The sequence below is a fragment of the Martes martes genome (genome assembly GCF_963455335.1).
Source record: "Martes martes genome assembly, chromosome: 12".
Lineage (NCBI taxonomy): Eukaryota > Metazoa > Chordata > Mammalia > Carnivora > Mustelidae > Martes > Martes martes.
In genome coordinates, this window is record NC_137900.1 from 75,740,644 (window position 1) to 75,757,532 (window position 16,889).

The 16,889-nt window shown below is 49.3% G+C and overlaps 1 protein-coding gene across 1 annotated transcript in view; it reads left to right on the forward strand.

Annotated features, from left to right (window-relative positions):
- SNX30 (sorting nexin family member 30) overlaps positions 1-9,130 on the forward strand; it is a 104,286-nt gene extending 95,156 nt beyond the window's left edge. Inside the window, exons 8-9 of the mRNA XM_080819189.1 lie at positions 4,740-4,892; positions 8,303-9,130. Of these exons, the coding sequence (XP_080675315.1) occupies positions 4,740-4,892; positions 8,303-8,362 (213 nt within the window). The 3' untranslated portion in view covers positions 8,363-9,130. The remainder of the gene's footprint in view (positions 1-4,739; positions 4,893-8,302) is intronic.
- Positions 9,131-16,889: the final 7,759 nt, after the last annotated feature.

The window sequence follows — 16,889 nt, forward strand, 5'->3', positions numbered from 1 at the left end:
ATTGTGGGAAATACAGCCTTGTCTCTATTTAGAAATGTTGTCTTTTGAGGGCCTACCTGTAATTTCTTGTTGGTATCTTGTGATAAGTGATAGCCTAGCATTGAGTAATTCTATCTCAACATCCTTCAGACACAAGATACCACAACTCTAACGACACCTCGGTCAAAAAATTAAAACATTGAGCTGAGTGAAGCTGGATGTTCCTGGTCAGTGAACCGATTGTCACAAGGACACCATCCAGAAAGAGACAAGAGTGAAAATGCAAGCCACCTTCCTCTTCGTTAAGTTGGGAACCTTCAACTGGCCTCTTTGGAAGGCTCATCCCAATTCCCACTTCCTCTTTGTCTCTTCCTTTTAGCCCTTCCCCCTCTCCTCCTCCCAACCCCTCTATCCACGTGCTTCTGTGGCTCCGCCCACCCTGACTCACTTCCTGCTTCTGTGCTCATCTTTCTGAGTCACCTCTGCTGATCCCTGTACTAACCCTACACGTTTAGGCTTCTCCATGAATTCTACCCTTCAGCCACCACCCCCAACCTCCTCTGTGATTTCCCCATGTATTAAAAAATTTTGAATCATGGCAGAACACACATAACCAAAATTACCACCTTAACTGTTCTTAAGCGTACAGTTCAGTAGTGTTAAGTAAATCCACGGTGTTGTGCAATGGAGCTCCAAAACTCTTTTCATCTTGGGGAACTGAGACTGTAGCCATGAAACACATCCCCATTTACCCTCTCCCAGGCCCCTGGCACCACTGTTGTGCTTTCTGTCTCTGTATGTCTGACTACTTTACTACCTCTTATAGGTAGAATCATATAATATTTGTCCTTTGGTAACTGCCTTATTTCGCTTAGCCTGATGTCCTCAAGGTTCATCTGTGTTGTAGCTTGTGTCAGCATTTCCTTCCTCTTGAAGGCTGAATTATACTCCACCGTATGTACATACCCTTTTTTGTTTACCCGTCCATCCGTGGACAGACACTTGAGTCGCTTCTGCCTTTGTTGTTATTTTGTTGTTGTTGTTGTCGTCGTCGTCGTTAGCCATCTTAATGGATGTGCAGTGGTTCTCACTGGGGTTTTGAGTTGCATTTCCCCAGTGAAAGGTGTCAGAGAGCACCTTTTCCTATGCCCACTGGCCATTTGTAGATCTTCTCTGCATAAACGTCTGTTCAAATCCTTTACTTAAGTTAAAATCAGGTTGCTGTTGAGTTATCTCTGTCTCTTCTGTTGTGGGGGGCTCCCCCTTCCCATGGCTGTAGCAGGCCCCTTTCTCTGGTCTGTGCACCCGCCCTTTATCCTGAGCCCTCCAATGTGCTGCTGCCCCTCTGGCCACCCAGACTAACAGACTTTGGGCTCCCCTCTGACTTCCTGTATCTTATTTCTCATGTGCAGCTCGTTGCCACATCTGTCAGGGCTGTCTCCACCAGCCTGGCCTGATCTGTCCTCTGCCTCGTGCTGTTAGAGCCACCGCCCCGGTTCCATGGTGCCCGGGTGATCTCATGCCAATATATTTTGGTCTTGACGCATCTCTGATCTCTGGTGAAATCTCGGGGTGAGGTAGCCTGGGTGAAGGGTGGTGGAGAGCTTGAATGAATGTATTTAGTAATATTTTATATTTGGAAAACAAAAAAAACCTTTTTATATGACATGGAACGAAGTTCATAACATTCGTTCTTGACTGGGGTGAGCTGTGCACATGGCAAATTATCTTTTATGAACAGCAATTTATAGTATTGATGCTGATCGAAATGTTGAAATATTTGTGGAGCATTTAATCTATGCCAGACACCAAATATTTTATACATAATATCTTGTTTAACCTCATAACAACCTTATGAGGTGGTTGGTGTTATCCAGAAACGGAAGCTGAGGCCTGGAGAGGCCCCAGGTTACCCATCGTGGTGGTTATAGATGTGGTATTTCAACCCTGGAAATCTGGCTCTAGAACTTTCTGTATAGTTATAGGAAGCACAAGGCTTTTCTAATTTCAAAAGGGGGGCATATCTTAAGTGAAACTGAGAAAACCTGGACTCAGGAACCCAGGCTTCTCATCTCCTTACTGCCTCCCTCCACCCCCTGCCATCTTGCCAACCGGGGTTCTCTGTCTGTCCTCTGTGGGCACTGTGGCCTGTGAGGATTCCTGAGGTGGGTCTGGATACAGCCTCTCCTCTCTCACTTGCATGTGCTGTCACTCCAGAGAGCCTTCCCCCTGTCGGTTGCCTCAGTGGTGTTTCTTTTATTTTTTTAAAGATGTATTTATTTTAGAGCATAAGAGCACGTGTGCAAGAGCAGGGGGAGGGGCAGAAGGAGAGAGAGAACCTCAAGCAGACTCTGTGCTCAGCACAGAGCCCGACCCGGGCCTTGATCTCACAACCCTGAGATCACAACTTGAGCTGAAATCAGGAGGCAGACACCCAACTGACCGAGCCACTCAGGCACCGCGGCCTGAGTGGTCTTTCTTCAGGAGGCGCCATCCCTCCTCTAAGCTGGACTTGCCCTCCAGCTCCCCCGCCGCGTGCTTCCCACGGGGCTCAGAGTGAGGCGAGAGTACCGGTACCCTCTCCCCAGAGCGCGCAGCCCAGCTCGCTTCCTTCCCAGCTAGACTGTCGGCAGCCTGAGGTAAGACCGGCCTCCTGACCCTGAAGTCTCCCTCTGTGCCAAGCACAGACTGCAGTGTGAAGATCGTGAGTTACCAATGTTTCCCCAGTGGAGGCTCCGGCCGTCATAAAATCCAGGGCTGTGGTTTTGACTCTTCATTTTTGTGGGTCCCCCAGAGTTCCCATCTTCAGAACAGACCCAGGAGTTGGACCCTTTGGATCGCAGGCCCCGGCCTTCCTCTTCTCCCTGGGCCTTGACGCGGTTCTCTTTTCAGAGCTTTGCTTTTCCCGCTGGCCACAGCGGTTTTGTTAAGCAAAGGGGAAGTTGCTCCAGGGAACTTTCACCCGGTGCTAAAATGAGCAGCGGCCGGGAGAGGAGTAAGGGAGCTGGACTGTGTCTGCAGAGGAGTGAGGCCCAGAAACACTGGCTCGCTGGGCCTCCACGGAGGCTGGTTTCCTACATGTTTGTGGGGAAGGCTCTGGACGGGCGAAGGTGGGGGCGGGTGGGGCTGCACCTGTTCTTCGGTTTCCCCTGAGTTGGACCACAGCGATGGGTGAGGCAGCGGGGGAAGGCAAAAGTGACTGCGGTCATGACGTCAGAAGAAAAAGTCAGGTTCTCTTTCTTCTTCCAGAGGCTAGGTGCTTTGGAAAAGGCTTTCCTCCCTCTTTGAAGGAAAGTTTCTTTTTTAAAAATTGCCCAGGATGCCTCCCTCTGCCTTTCTGTCCAACTTCTCCTGCCTCACCCACTTTCAGATCCCATGCCAGGCCTGTGACGCCCCAGCCCCAGGCTGCTCACTTCCCTTGCTCTGCATCCTGGAGCCATCTGCGTGAGACCTGGGGGGCCCTCGGCACTTCTGGAAGCCCCAAACGTGTCGGGCTCCCACAGCCTTGGCCCTCCCTTTATTGGGTTCTCTGGGTCCTCCCCTTACCCATGAGGCCCGGGGAGAGAACTTTCCTGGTGGGTAGAGATTGACCCCTGATGGCGACCCATGGCTTGAAGCCATTTGTGATCATAGATGCTGGCACTCAGAACACTCATTTCCACATTTGTTGTCGCGAAGCACCTGGAATGTGGGCGTTTGACCCGGTTTTAGGCTTGTCCACCCCCGGGGCACCCGCAGGGCCCCGTGGAGCTCTTGAGTGAGAAGAGGAGCCAGCTTTGTGCTCTGGGGACCTGGGCAAGGTCCTCTGACTGTGACAGAGTTCCATTTTGAGAAAGTCTTTTAAACTTCTTTAAGAAAAACTTGAGGGGCACCTGGATGGGTCAGTTGGTGAAGCGTCTGCCTTCGGCTCAGGTCATGATCTCAGGGTCCTGGGATCAAGCCCCATGTCAGACTCCTTGCTCAGCGGGGAGTCTGCTTCTCCCTTTGCCCTCCGCTCTCCCTGCTTCTGCTCTCTCTCTCTCACTCTGTGTCAAATAAATAAAATCTTAAAAAGAAAAGAAAAACTTGAAATAGCCCACTATATTTTTCTTCATCTTCGTATTTCAAATTCTTTTGACACACATAAATGATTTTCCTCCCATTTCCTCAGAATTCCCTAACCTAAACTCATCATTTTTGATTATCTGCAATCTGGGGTTGCATAAACGGGTCTCAAGTTGATTTGTGATGTGGGGTTCAAAGGAAGAAATGGGCTGATAGTCTTTTGTGTGTAGTTAATTGTGTGATTAACGAGAGTAGGTGTTATCAAACGTCACAGGTGATGGAGTAGTTCCTGTGATGTGGGGAAACCTTTCCTGGTTTCACTTATAGGACTGAGGAGGATGGCAGGGCAATGCCAAATGCTGCTGTATGTTTGCAGAATTTACACACATTTTTACATACAGATGGGGAAAAAGGAGGAACCAGATGTCTGTGACTCTGAACTGCAGGGTTTCCTCTCCCTGTTTGTAAACAGGGGGGTGTTTCCCCCATGAGTCTCTGTTGTGCTTGGATGGGTTTGGAGAGTTGGGTCAGGATAGCACTTTTCAGAATTCCTCTTTAGTCCTGAAAACCCAAGGCCCTTCCTTCAGTTAAATGCCCCCCGAGAGGGGCTGTGTTCACGGCGTTGCATGTAGGGATTTGGCCTTTCACAAGGGAGCTCGAGGCATGGGGTCGCCAGTTCCGCATCCCGAGTCCCCCTTTCCGCTCCCCCCTCCCAGGTGCCGGCAGACGTTGAGAAATGTCAGGACCGGATGGAGTGTTTCAATGCAGACCTGAAAGCCGACATGGAGAGGTGGCAGAACAACAAGAGGCAGGACTTCCGGCAGCTGCTCATGGGAATGGCGGACAAGAACATCCAGTATTATGAGAAGGTATGCAGCGTGCCGGCAAGACCCCAGCCCTCCCGTGGAGGAAGCTCGTGGAGTAGCCGGAGCCTTTTGCGAGGGCCAGCCAGCCCCACCTGCTTCCCTGATTTTGTGTGCCCGGTCTTAGCGACCGCCCGCATGGTCCTTGCCCCTCACTGTGCAGGTTGGGGTTGGGGGGGAGGCTGCCCCTGCTATGCAAGTTGGGGTGCTGGGTTTGGAAGCAGAGCCCCTCCCCCTTCCGGTGCCTATGGGACTTGTGGAAGTGGCACTTTTCTCTGCCGTGCCCTTTGGCCTGGCAGCCAGCTGCTTCCCAGAGTCCAAGGACTTGCCTGTGGGCTTGTTTCAGGTAAGGAGGCTTTGAGGTAACCCCAGGCTACTGTGTGGTTCTACATACGGGGGTTCCTCACTCTCGTAGTGCCATAGAACCCGCTGAATCCTTATCAAAATACTGTTCGGTTGTTTTTAAGACTTCAAAATACTGTTTGTAAATAGCTCCCCCAAAAGTGTGTAGGATTACAAAGGAAAACTTTAAAAACGGGGTTTTTCTCCATGAATCCCCTTGATTGGCAGAGTTGTACCCCTGTCTTGTCTCTCTCTCTCTCTCTCTCACACACACACACACACACACACAACCCACGGAGGGCGCTCATCAAACTCCAGCAAAATCTCCTCAATAGGGTTTTGCTCCTGGCCTAGCTAAACCCATATCATTTCTGCTGAGAAATCCTAAGATTCCTTGAAAACCTAAAGTAAGAGATGAAACATGGCCCAGTCACAATTCCATAAGTACCTGTAGACGTGAAACCATGTGGGGTAAACATTAACTCAGCTAGTCCCACTGCAATTCCAGAAACACGTCCTCATCCCAGGCTAGGAGAATCCATATCTTCTGAAGGCTTCGTGTCTACATCTTTCTTTGGAGGAGAGCTAGGGAGAACAGCCACGGAATACCCCTTAGTGGCCAGGCCTTCGGAAGGGCTGTTTGAGAGGGAGAGGGGAAGGTGCCATCCTCCATTCCCCAGGACCGTTTCTGTAGAGCCCCTGCTGTGTCTGCTGACCCTAAACTAGATGCTATGCATATGTCACTTCCTTAAATTTAACCCCCTCCCATAACGATGTGAAGAAGGTTTTCTGATTCTCCATATGAAGCTGAAGAAACAGAGGCTCAGTAAGTTTTTAAGACTGCCCAAGGTGACACAGCTTGAGTGACTGAACTAGGGTCAGACTGGGTTCTGCTGAGGCCACAAGTCTGAAAACTCCCACTCACACACATTGTTGGTGTGGTAGGCAGGGGACGTGCATCTTTGGGGCCAGTCATGACTCCCGCAAAGATAGATCCCTCCATGCAAAGCCAAGGCTTCATTCCTGCACTGGCTGTACCTTAAGCAGGGTGGCTCTCTGTGTCTGCCTCTTCCCCGTAAAATGGGAATGATCCATCCTCATTGAAGGATTGTGAGGACACAGTGAAACGATGCATCCCTGAGTCCCTAGACCATACGTGCCACTTGGTAGATAGTCCGTAAGTGGTACTACCTTCCCTGATCCCCTCCCCTTCCCTCTGCTGTCCAACAGCCCTCCCACTACACGGAAGCCCACGTGGTGGGATGTGTCCATCGCTCTTCCCGTGACTGATCCCAGCACTCCCAAGGCCCCAGCCCCAGAACTCAAACCCAGGGCTTATGTCTTCCCAGATACCACGAATAGGGGCCTTGTCTCAAGGGCCTCGTCTTGGCTGCCACATACATTGAACATTACCTGCTGTGTTCCTGCCGTGCACCAGGGCCTGGGGATAGGCTGCTAAACAAAACAGCAGGACTCCTGCCATTAAGGAGCCCTCCGTGCAGTGGCAGATACACATTAACCTAGAAATCCTGTCACTTCAGCAGTGAGATTCATGCTCTAGAGGGAAAGCACGGGAAACCTGGGGTGAAAATACTAGGGGCACAGTTCAGGTCAGGGATGGAAGGAGGCAACTGGAGTGGGCAGGAAAGGCCAATCTGAGGAGACAACGTTTAACCTGGGTTGCAGAGACAAAGACTTGGAAAAAAGTATCCCAGGCCAAGGGAACACATATGCAAGGGCCTTGGGGTGGGAAGAAGTTTGAGCATTTGAAGACTGGAAAGAAATCTGACATGGCCTTGGTTCCCCATCGCTGACATAGAAGGGCCTTTCTAGATCTGAGATGATGGCCTAGGGACAGAGCAGGGCCCAGGGTGCAATGGACCCTGCATGGGGTCTCTCGGTGCAAGCAAGCTCCTGGAAGCTTCCCAGCCTTTGTTATGGAGGGCAGGGTCCAAGTCTAGTTTCTTCTCCAACCTCAGAGTCACTAAGGAAGGAAGTGTGGAGCAATTTCGCCACCCTGCTCCCCAGCTTGACCAAAGAATGCCTCTCTCCTCCTGCCTGCTCAGAGCTCCTCCCCAGATGACTCACTGCAAAGGCCTACTTCACCCTGAGCTGCTTCTAAGGAAGGCCTTGTGTGGTTCTTCTGGCCTACCCTTCGTGCAAGAGATGGCTTGAAGGGAGGACCATTTCGCTAAGTAGGGTGCTCCTAGAGGAGGGTGCTCCTAGAGGAGAGTGTCTGTCTCTAAGTTCAGGGCATACAGACACTGGCCCTTCACAAGGATCTGGAATGAAGGGGGATTGGTGTAGGGAAAAGAATATATTTTTTTTTGCCACTGACCAGCTCTGTCACTTTCTAGCTACGTATCTTAGGCAAGTTATATAACCTCTCTGGGTCTCATTTTCTCCATCTATGAAGCGTGTGTGTGTTATAAAAAGTAATAATTCTACTTCATAGAATTGTTAGGACCAGCAGTAGTGAATGTAAAACACATCATGGCGTTTGGACCCAGTGAAACTCAATGAATAGAGGCCCCCCCCCCCGCCCCCGCAGCTGCCATTTTCCCCTTTGGGATCCAAGAGTGGCTCATACAATCAAAACAGGTCAGTAAGGAGCGGGGTTTCCACCCACTCTAGTGAGTCAGGCGGCTGGGCTGTGCCCGTATGATTTGCATCCTCCGCAAGTCAGTCCTGCCCACACCTGGGGCAATGTCTTCAACCGGGCTGAGGACGGAAGGCTTGGAGCCTGTTACCTTTTCTGCTTTTGGAAGGAAAAGACTGTCTTCCAGTGAGAACATTTCCGCTCACCAGCTGTGAGCTCTAGGGACACTGCACATAGGCCTTGCAGAGACCCTGCTGTCTTCCATAGAGATGGGGATGTTATATTCAAAGCAGACACCTGTCACCCACCCCAGTTTCTAATAGTGATGGATAGTACGCATAGACGTTGGACATGGCATACGTACGTTCCTTAGCCAGTACCTGAGGCAGAGTAACCTGGTGAGATGAACAGAGAATAAAGCGCCTGGTCCTGAAGGCTGATGCTGATACGGTGTCTGTGTGTGTTGTCATTGCAGTGCCTCATGGCGTGGGAGTCGATCATTCCACTACTGCAGGAGAAACAAGAAGCCAAGTAAGTTCCTTCCTGGGACAGAGACTCTTCGACGTACACAGGGCATGGCGTCCTGGAACGCCCCTGTCGTGCCAGAGGCCCGGCACTGAGAAAACAGCCACAGAAGCATCTCTCCTTTGTGTATTTCTTCCCCTGCCCGCCTCTCCCTGTTCATCCACCGCTGGTTTTCCATTAGTATTTATTCCTTGGTGGAGTCCGCAGGGCTGGCGTCACCCCTCAGCGGAAGCAGCTTACCTCCGTGGCTCAAAGGAGCCAACGAAATGGAACAGCTGAGAAGATGTACAGCCGAGGGCCGGGCCGGCTGACATTCCGACATCTCATCATGGAGGCTCCTGTCTGGGGGGCCCGCAGTGTTGCCTGTGCTGGGAGAGAGCCCGGCTCTTGCTTTTCGAGGACACGAGGAAGGCGTGAACAGAAGCCCAAGTGTTCCGTGGACACAGGGTGGCTCCAGGATGGACCCTGTGGGCTACTGACTCATCACAGCTGAGGTGGAGGCATTGGCAGCTCCATGGAAAGCCCTTCCCTAATGGACCGTGGCCTGTAGCTGTGAGCGTGGCCCGCCAGCCGCTTGTGATGAGCGACAGCCGTTTCGTGGCTCCGGGGTCCCTCAGGACGGTCTCCGTCAGCGTCCGCGCACGTCTGTGCTGAAGTGAGCAAGCTGGCATCCTTGGCCTTGCACAACACCTCGGGAAGCCGAGGGGGGCCGTGCTCCCCAGACTTGTTTCTCACACTAGAACACAGTAGATCGGAAACTTGGTTTTGTGTAAGATGGAAAAAAAAAAAGGCGCATTTTTCTCTGTGAAGTTCTTCGATGTTGTTTTTTGGCTTGTAAAACGCCATCAGAGTAGAGATTAGGCCCGTCGTGGGGAATCCGTGTGGCCGGAAGTCTGAGCAGCTCCCCGGTAGCGGGGATTGGCAGGCTTGCACCAGGCCTCGTTCCCACACCTGCCCCGTGCCGTCTGCCTTCACCTCACCCGAAATTCCCCATTTAGTGTTCCCTGCCGTGTCCACTGAATGTTCAGGCAGACTTTTGCTGAGAGGCCGTTAGCGCTGTCGTGACACGGTCAAGATTTTGTAAACTCAACGTGAATGTTATACATGAAGTGCTTTAACCCTTGATGATGTCCCCAGTCAGGAAGAGAAGTCCGTAGCTGGATGGGACTTGGAGAAGACTAGCGTAACAGAGATGTCTTTGCTTCTGGATAAGCTACACTCTCCTCCGTTCGAGGAGACAAGCTCCTGGGGACTGCCAGCGGCATCTTCCATCTTCGCTTCACACTACAACCAGAGGAGCTACCTTCCAACTCATTTTGTTTCCTCCTGAAATGAAGCTACCTAGGTCCCGTTGTGTTCTGTGGCTCAGCCCCTCCAGAAGTCTAAATATGAGCCTCATAGAGGCAAGCTGTGTTGAGACGTTGGCGCAGACGCTGGCCAACCCGCAGATCCGGAGCTCTGTGCAGCATGTGCTCAGTGCTCCGTCCCGCGTCCACCTGCCACGTTGACCTTGGACAGCTGCCACCGTGACATCAGTGGCCCGGTGGAAGGATGGCACAGAACTGTTTGGTTCTGTTTCATCATGTTCAAATAAGTCACAGTTTAAAATGAGAAGTCTCATATCATTTGGTACTTGCCTGCGCTGTCAGACCCACTCGTGGCATCCCAAAAGCCTGCAGTGCAGATTTTCAGTTTGGTACAGTTAGAAATGATCCCTTGAAGCAGAACAGTAAGGACGGGCTCTCTACCCAGAGTGGCGAGTCAGTGTTTCACACTACCTCCATACCATCACGTTAGTGCAGGTCTGGATGTCTGGGTCCAGCCTGACAGTTAGCTGGTAGAACAGGGTTGTGTACCTAATAAAGGGTCGAGGGCCCTCTCTTGCTATTTCGTGGAAGGCACTAGACTGACCTTAGCAGCAGGTGCTCATCTGCAGTAATGTGCCAGGCCTTGCCTTGTGGAACATGTGCTTTAAAAATGTTGTCCAGCATAACGAGTGCTTGGAAAGAACAGTGAAAGAGTTACTGGAAGACCAGAACCTCACCTGCCGCTTAGTTGCCAAAGCCCGGGAGCATTCCTCTGTAAAGGTTAGTTGGGAAGGAAGGCAGCCGTTCAAAAAAGTCGTAGGGTTCCTTGCTGGGACGCACGGGAAGGGAGTGGGGGAAACACAGTCATTCCTTACCCTACTGGAGGCAGAAGACGAGGTCAGAGGGGAAGCAGGCATCCTGGGATTTGTCTTTCTCTCTTTGTGCCCCTTATGATGTTTCTGTGCTTAAAGACACCAGAGAGAGCAGGAACATTGACAGCAGAGCTGGGAGAACCAGTGCACAGTACAGACTTCCCTGCAGAGATGCTTGTGCCCCGAGAAGGGACCCTCGCCCCTTCCTCTTCAGGCTGCCGTCAGATGAGGTGAGGAGGCTGGCCCAGACAGAAGGCCTGGTGGGAGTGAGGGAGGCTCCCTCAGCCCCCGAGGGTCACCAGTCCAGGGCATTTGCCCCTTCCTCCTAGTGGGCACAAAGGTGATTCCCTGTGAGAAGTGTCTCGGAGATTTCCGTGCCAAAGACTGCCTCCTAGAGGCTTCCTCGCCCCATCCTGTGTGGCTCCACAGTCATGGGGCGGAGCTCACTGCCTCCTCTCTTGTATTTCTGTCCAGGGGACTTTTGCTCGAGGACACACTTGACCTCAGGCAGACAGACTGGGACAGGTTTTGAATCTTGAGCACATGGCCACGGAATGGAAAGTGATCCCTGTCCACTGTCCCCCGTGTGTGGGAAGTGAAAGGTTCGTTCACCCAGGTTAAAAATCCAGGCTCAGGCAGAAGAGAGAATTCCCAGACACTGAGCAGGTGTTGGAGAGGCAGGTGTTGAAGCAGGCAAGTGTGCTTCATGGCAGGTGTGGACCCTGGCCTTCTTCTCATGTGCTGGATCCACAAGAAGATTCTAGGCTACTCTGCCCAAAGCAAAGAACCACGGTTCTTCCCGAACGAGGAGGGAACACGTTACACAGTCAAGTTTGGGGTTGGGTTTTGTCCTCTAGTAAGACTTAGTAAAGATTCCCGGTGACCTCAGTTAAGTGCAATTATGGAAAGGATTGGCTTGTATCACTGTGCCACTCATTGAACTCCCCAGACACCTGTCTTTAGGTGAGTAACAGTAATAGATCCGACTCCAGGGGTTCGTGGTGAATGTCACGGAACTTTGTCTTCATGCCGAATGTCAGCCACAACTGGACTGTGTGCTGCGTGTTGTGGAATTAAGTGTTTTGTCAGTCACCTTCCTCTCGAGGTCTTTAAATACTCTCATGAGGCCACCTTTGTGTTGAAATGGTAGGAAGTCCTGCCTGAGAAGAGGGTGTGGTGGCTGGGTGGGCATATGCAAGTGGGGTTTCTCTCTTGGGACGGCCGGTGTCAGCCCAGGATACATCCAGAGTCCGAGGGCCTGGGCCCTGCTGTCCACAGCACTGAAATCTGGGGCCCTGGCTTTGTTCTGATGCCATTCATTGGAATGAGAGTAGTCCTTATTTAGACTCTGTCCCGAGAGAAGGCTGGAGAGTGGGGCCCGTCACAGCCCCCCAGGTCCGTGTCAGCCTCGTGTCTGTGGGTCTCCGAATGGGTTAGAACTGGGTTCTCCTCTGGCTGCCCTATAGAACGCCTCTGCTCAGAAGGTGGGCCACCTGTGGTCAGGGCCCGGCGCAGCAGGCCTGCCGCCCGCCTTCCCAGACGCCTGCTCCAAAGGCCCTTGGAAGCTGGGCAGCCTTGGAAGGCTGGAGTAACACTTGCTTTGGTGATCCCCGCTTACAGAATGTTTTGGGAATTTGGGTTTGCCCTCTCACTTTCAGGAGTCCTCAAGATGGTGACAGATTGGACAGGCCCTCTTATGTTTTCTCCATTCAGATGGCAGGTGGCATTTGTCAGTAGATTTGAGGAAAATGTCATCCCCTGCGCCCGACGGACCTATCAAGCTGGGTGTGTTGGAGTTGTTCTCCACTTCCTCGTGGTTTTTTGATTTAACACATAAACAAAAAACCTGATTCTTTTCATCAGTTCACCCAGTAGGTGATTAGCTTTCTGTTTTAAGGATAGTCTCCCTCCAGTTGCCCAGATGAGAACGTGAGCAGGGCAGTCGCATTAGAAAAGGCGGAGGACGGGCCGTTGTCGCAGGGAGTTTGACTGTTGTCCCTTAATCATGTGTGTTTGAAATGCATTCTGGATATGGCTGTCTAACCCTTTCTGTGTGGCAGCAAAAGTAGGTCATCTGGGTAGTTTTTATTATTCTAGATAGCCTGTAAGTGCATGCTTTGGAAAAAATAACTTTAAGAAAACCAATAAGGTATTTGAGTCAGACAGAAACAGTCTTTGTAATCAGCACTGGAAAATCAACAAACCCAGACTTTTAAAAATGCCACAGACTGTTGAAAGCCTAGCTCTGCTTTTTGAGAATGGTCAACACCTATTCATATGCCTTATTCTTCAACTCATGTGTTTTAGATTCTGGGTAGAAGGAGTTTTTAGACACATAATTGGTTGTTGAGCTTAATACTAGAGGCCCAACATAGCCCACCCTCAACCCTCCTTAAGAAGAAAGTGAGGTTCATAAATAGGGCTGCCTTTTGGGAAGAGAAATCTCAGTGTTGCTATTGCCAAATGATATTTTTGATAATGTAAGGAAACACAGGGACCACTGAACCATTTTGTTTGTTCGTTTGTTTGTTTTAAAGTGTGAAAAATGAACTCAGTGCCTTTTGGCACCCTCTTGATTGTAGAGGATATATGGTACCCGGCATCGACAAATCACAGAGATACAAAGAACTCTAGATTGTGACAGTATTAATGGTTTACCCCGATTCTGCAGAACAGCTTTTAAAAAGATAACCAGGAAACAGGTGGGTAGGGATGGGGGGAGGGTCTCAGATCAGTGTGTTTCAGATAGAAATTCTCCACAGGTCAAAATGCCAAAAACCTAAGCCCTACTGTGTCGCCTCACGTATGTTAGTCTGTTTCTGCAGAGCTTTCCCCATGAACGCCAGTGACTGAGTATTACACACACACACACACACACACACACACACACACATACTCTCCCCCTGACTGTGCCGCCTCCCTCCCCAGGTGATCCTGGACTCCCTGTGGGCCAGGTCAAAGCAGGTGACACCTGTCCACACCTCTGCTCGACAGGTGGTTCACAGTCTCAGACCAGCCCCGCAGTCACAGTGGTACTGGGAGGATGAAAGGGGGATGGCTGTTCCCCCAGTGTGGAAACAGGGAGGGGAGAGGAAGTTGCAAACAAAAGGTGGATCGGTGTGATCCAAGGACACGTGTGTCAGCTGGGCTTTCATGGAACTACAAACCAGCAGCTCTTCACAGTCAGCACCATTCACCAAGGCACTCCTGAGGTTTTGGTCCTGTCCAGTAGACGCCCTGTCCATTGTACTTCTGTGTGCTTGATCCCCTTGGTGTCTGTGCGTTGGGAATGCATGGAGAGCTGATGTCCACCTGATATCTTCCCACACAATAAACTGCCAGCAAACTTTCTAACTTGTATTTTAACTGTTGAAAAAGAGATTCAAAACTTTTGCTTATTAGGTCATGTCTAAAGGATGGACTGTATTTCTTATTTTTAGAAATCATTCTTTACATTTAAAAATTTAACAGAACCCCCCCACCCCGAGGTATTGATAAAGTCCTCCGTATAAATGTTTTTCTCTTCTCTCCATGCTGCCAATAAGCCAAATCAAAAGCTGTGAAAAAAAAAAAAAGTGCTCAAGAATGTGTGTAGATGAGAAAGTGATTTATTTCCAGGTCAAAGTCTCTGTTTCACGAAGCTACCAAACTTTAAAAAGAATGTCACCTTTTTTTTTTTCCTTTGTTATGGAACCCAGAGATTGTAAAAAGAAAAAAAAAGTTTTTGTTGCATTTTTGATGCTGGCACGAGGTTTTTGTCCACTTTTTTCATATATCTGTGTATAAAAAATTCTGTCCATTGTTTACTATGAAATTAGTATTACATTTTGAGGTAAACAAAAGAATTTGTATTGCTTGATAAACTAATAGCTTGTAAATTTAAGAGGTTTCTTTTCCTCAATTAACTTAAAGTAATGGACCAATAAACTTATGAAAGATGCTTTCTTTACCTTGAGTCCTGTTGTCATTTGCGCCACTTTGTACACCAGGAAAATGTGTGTGCCTTGTATTGTGTTTTCTTGTTTTCTCTACAGAGATAGGAGTGTGCCTGCAGGAATCAGTATATGCAGAGCTACAGGAAAAATATGTAATTGAACTATTTTAATTCTTTAATTTAATTTAATTTAATTTAAGTCTACGTCCCTGTAGACTTATCCTCAGTTTACCTTCTCCTGCATCTTACAGGTTGGGGAGATGAAGAAACTACCTGCTGTCTGTGTATAACCATGGTGATTGGCGGGCGGGTGGGCAGGACTGGCTCAATCCCACAACCCTGAGTTCATGACCTGAGCTGAAATCAAGAGTCACACTTTTAACCAACTGAGCCACCCAGGCACCCCTGCCATGATGGTTTTTGGTTTGGTTGTTTTTTTTTTAATCTGTCAGGCAAGAAGAATCGTCTGTGGTTCATTAGAGTGTTAGTGTGTTTCAAAGAGAGACCAGAATCCTCAGTCCAGCTTATACCTAATGACCGCAGTCCACCAGAAATGGACTTGAACTGACAGTAGACATCACTAATACAAGATGGCAGTCATACCAAAATGAGGCGGCAAGGTGGGATAAGAGAGGTTTGGGATAATATCTCAGCTCTCTCTGAACATTAGTGTTTTGGTCTTTGAAATGAAGACCTGCTTTCCCAGAAGGGTTGCTGATAGGACTAGCAATAAAGTCTGCAAAGCACCTAAGTATCTGCTAGCACTTACTATATGACAGCTCTTATGGGAAGACTCTTCTATTATTTGTATAAGTATGGCCAACTTAAATATCACGTAGTCCCATAATAATCCTTCCCGTTTGCTTTGTTGGTTGAAAATTAAAGGGGGGGAAGTATTTCTTGTAATTGCTTTAAGAAGTTGCTGGAGATAGTATGCTGCAGGACTGTGGTCAGACTGAAGCCCTATGGAATAGGTGGGAATAGGTCATAAAAGTGGCAAGAGGTGATAGGAATAGAGATGGATTTAAGAGATTTCTGTGGTGAGGGGAGGGGCTCAGAGATGATGTGGTTTCCAGCCTGGGAGCTGGGAGGTGATGCCATTCACTGATGGCTGAAAACAATCAGGAGAAAAATAAAAAGGTTGGAGTGAACTCAGATGGTGGAGAGGGAGAATTTGGTTTGGACTTCGGTTTGAGGAAATCTAAGTGGAGGTGTTGGCCAGTTGTTGGAAAGAACATTCTGGAATCCCTGGGAGTCGACTAGGTTACTTGGGGAGAGTACAAAGGGCAGGGCTTTCTGGGCTTCAGGAATTAAGGATGCAGGGAGAAGAGGAGGAGGGCAAGGGCGAAATTCTTAAGGAGAAAATGGCCCAATTGTTTTGTAAGCTTGAGGGCTTGTGAAAAACACCAGTTGTTGGACCCCACCTCTAGAGTTTGGTTTGGGTAGAGCCCAAGAATTTGTATCTCTAACAGGTTCCTTAGGGGTGTTAATGCTGCTGGTCCAGAAGCAACACTTTGAGAACATCAAAGGGGTTAGAATACCCTCTAGAGGAATTGGTGACCTGGGGCAAATGTCCAAAAATTGCTGCATTGGTAACAGGTGGGTGGGGCTGAAAAGGAGCCAGTGCTGGGCTTGGAGAGCCCAGCTCCGGTTAAAAGCCACAAGATACCGAATGGGAGAAGATACTCGCAAATAACACTGCAGACCAAGGGGTGATATCCAATATCTATAAAGAACTTCTCAAGCTCAACACCCAAAAAACCAGATAATCCAGTCCAAAAATGGGCAGAAGACATGAACAGACACTTCTCCAATGTAGACATAGAAATGGCTAGCAGACACATGAAAAAGTGTTCATCATTAGCCATCAGGGAAATTCTAATCAAAAGCACATTGAGATGCCACCTTACTCCAGTTAGAATGGCCAAAATTAACAAGGCAGGAAACAACAAATGTTGGAGAGGTTGTGGTGAAAGAGGAACTCTCTTACACTGTTGGTGGGAATGCAAGTTGGTGCAGCCGCTTTGGAAAACAGTGTGGCGATTCCTGAAAAAATTAAAAATAGAGCTACCCTATGACCCTGCAATTGCACTACTGGGTACTTACCCCAAAGATACAGATGTAGTGAAAAGAAGGGCCATCTGTACCCCAGTGTTCATAGCAGCAATGTACACAGTAGCCAAACTGTGGAAAGAGCCAAGATGCCCTTCAACAGATGAATAGATAAAGAAGATATGGTATAGATGGAATATTACTCCGCCATCAGAAAGGATGAATACCCAACTTTTTTATCAATGTGGACAGGACTGGAAGAGATTATGCTGCGTGAAATAAGTCAAGCAGAGAAAGTCAATTGTCATATGGTTTCACTTGTGGAACATAAGGAGTAACATGGAGGACATAAGGAGAAGGAAAGGGAAAGTG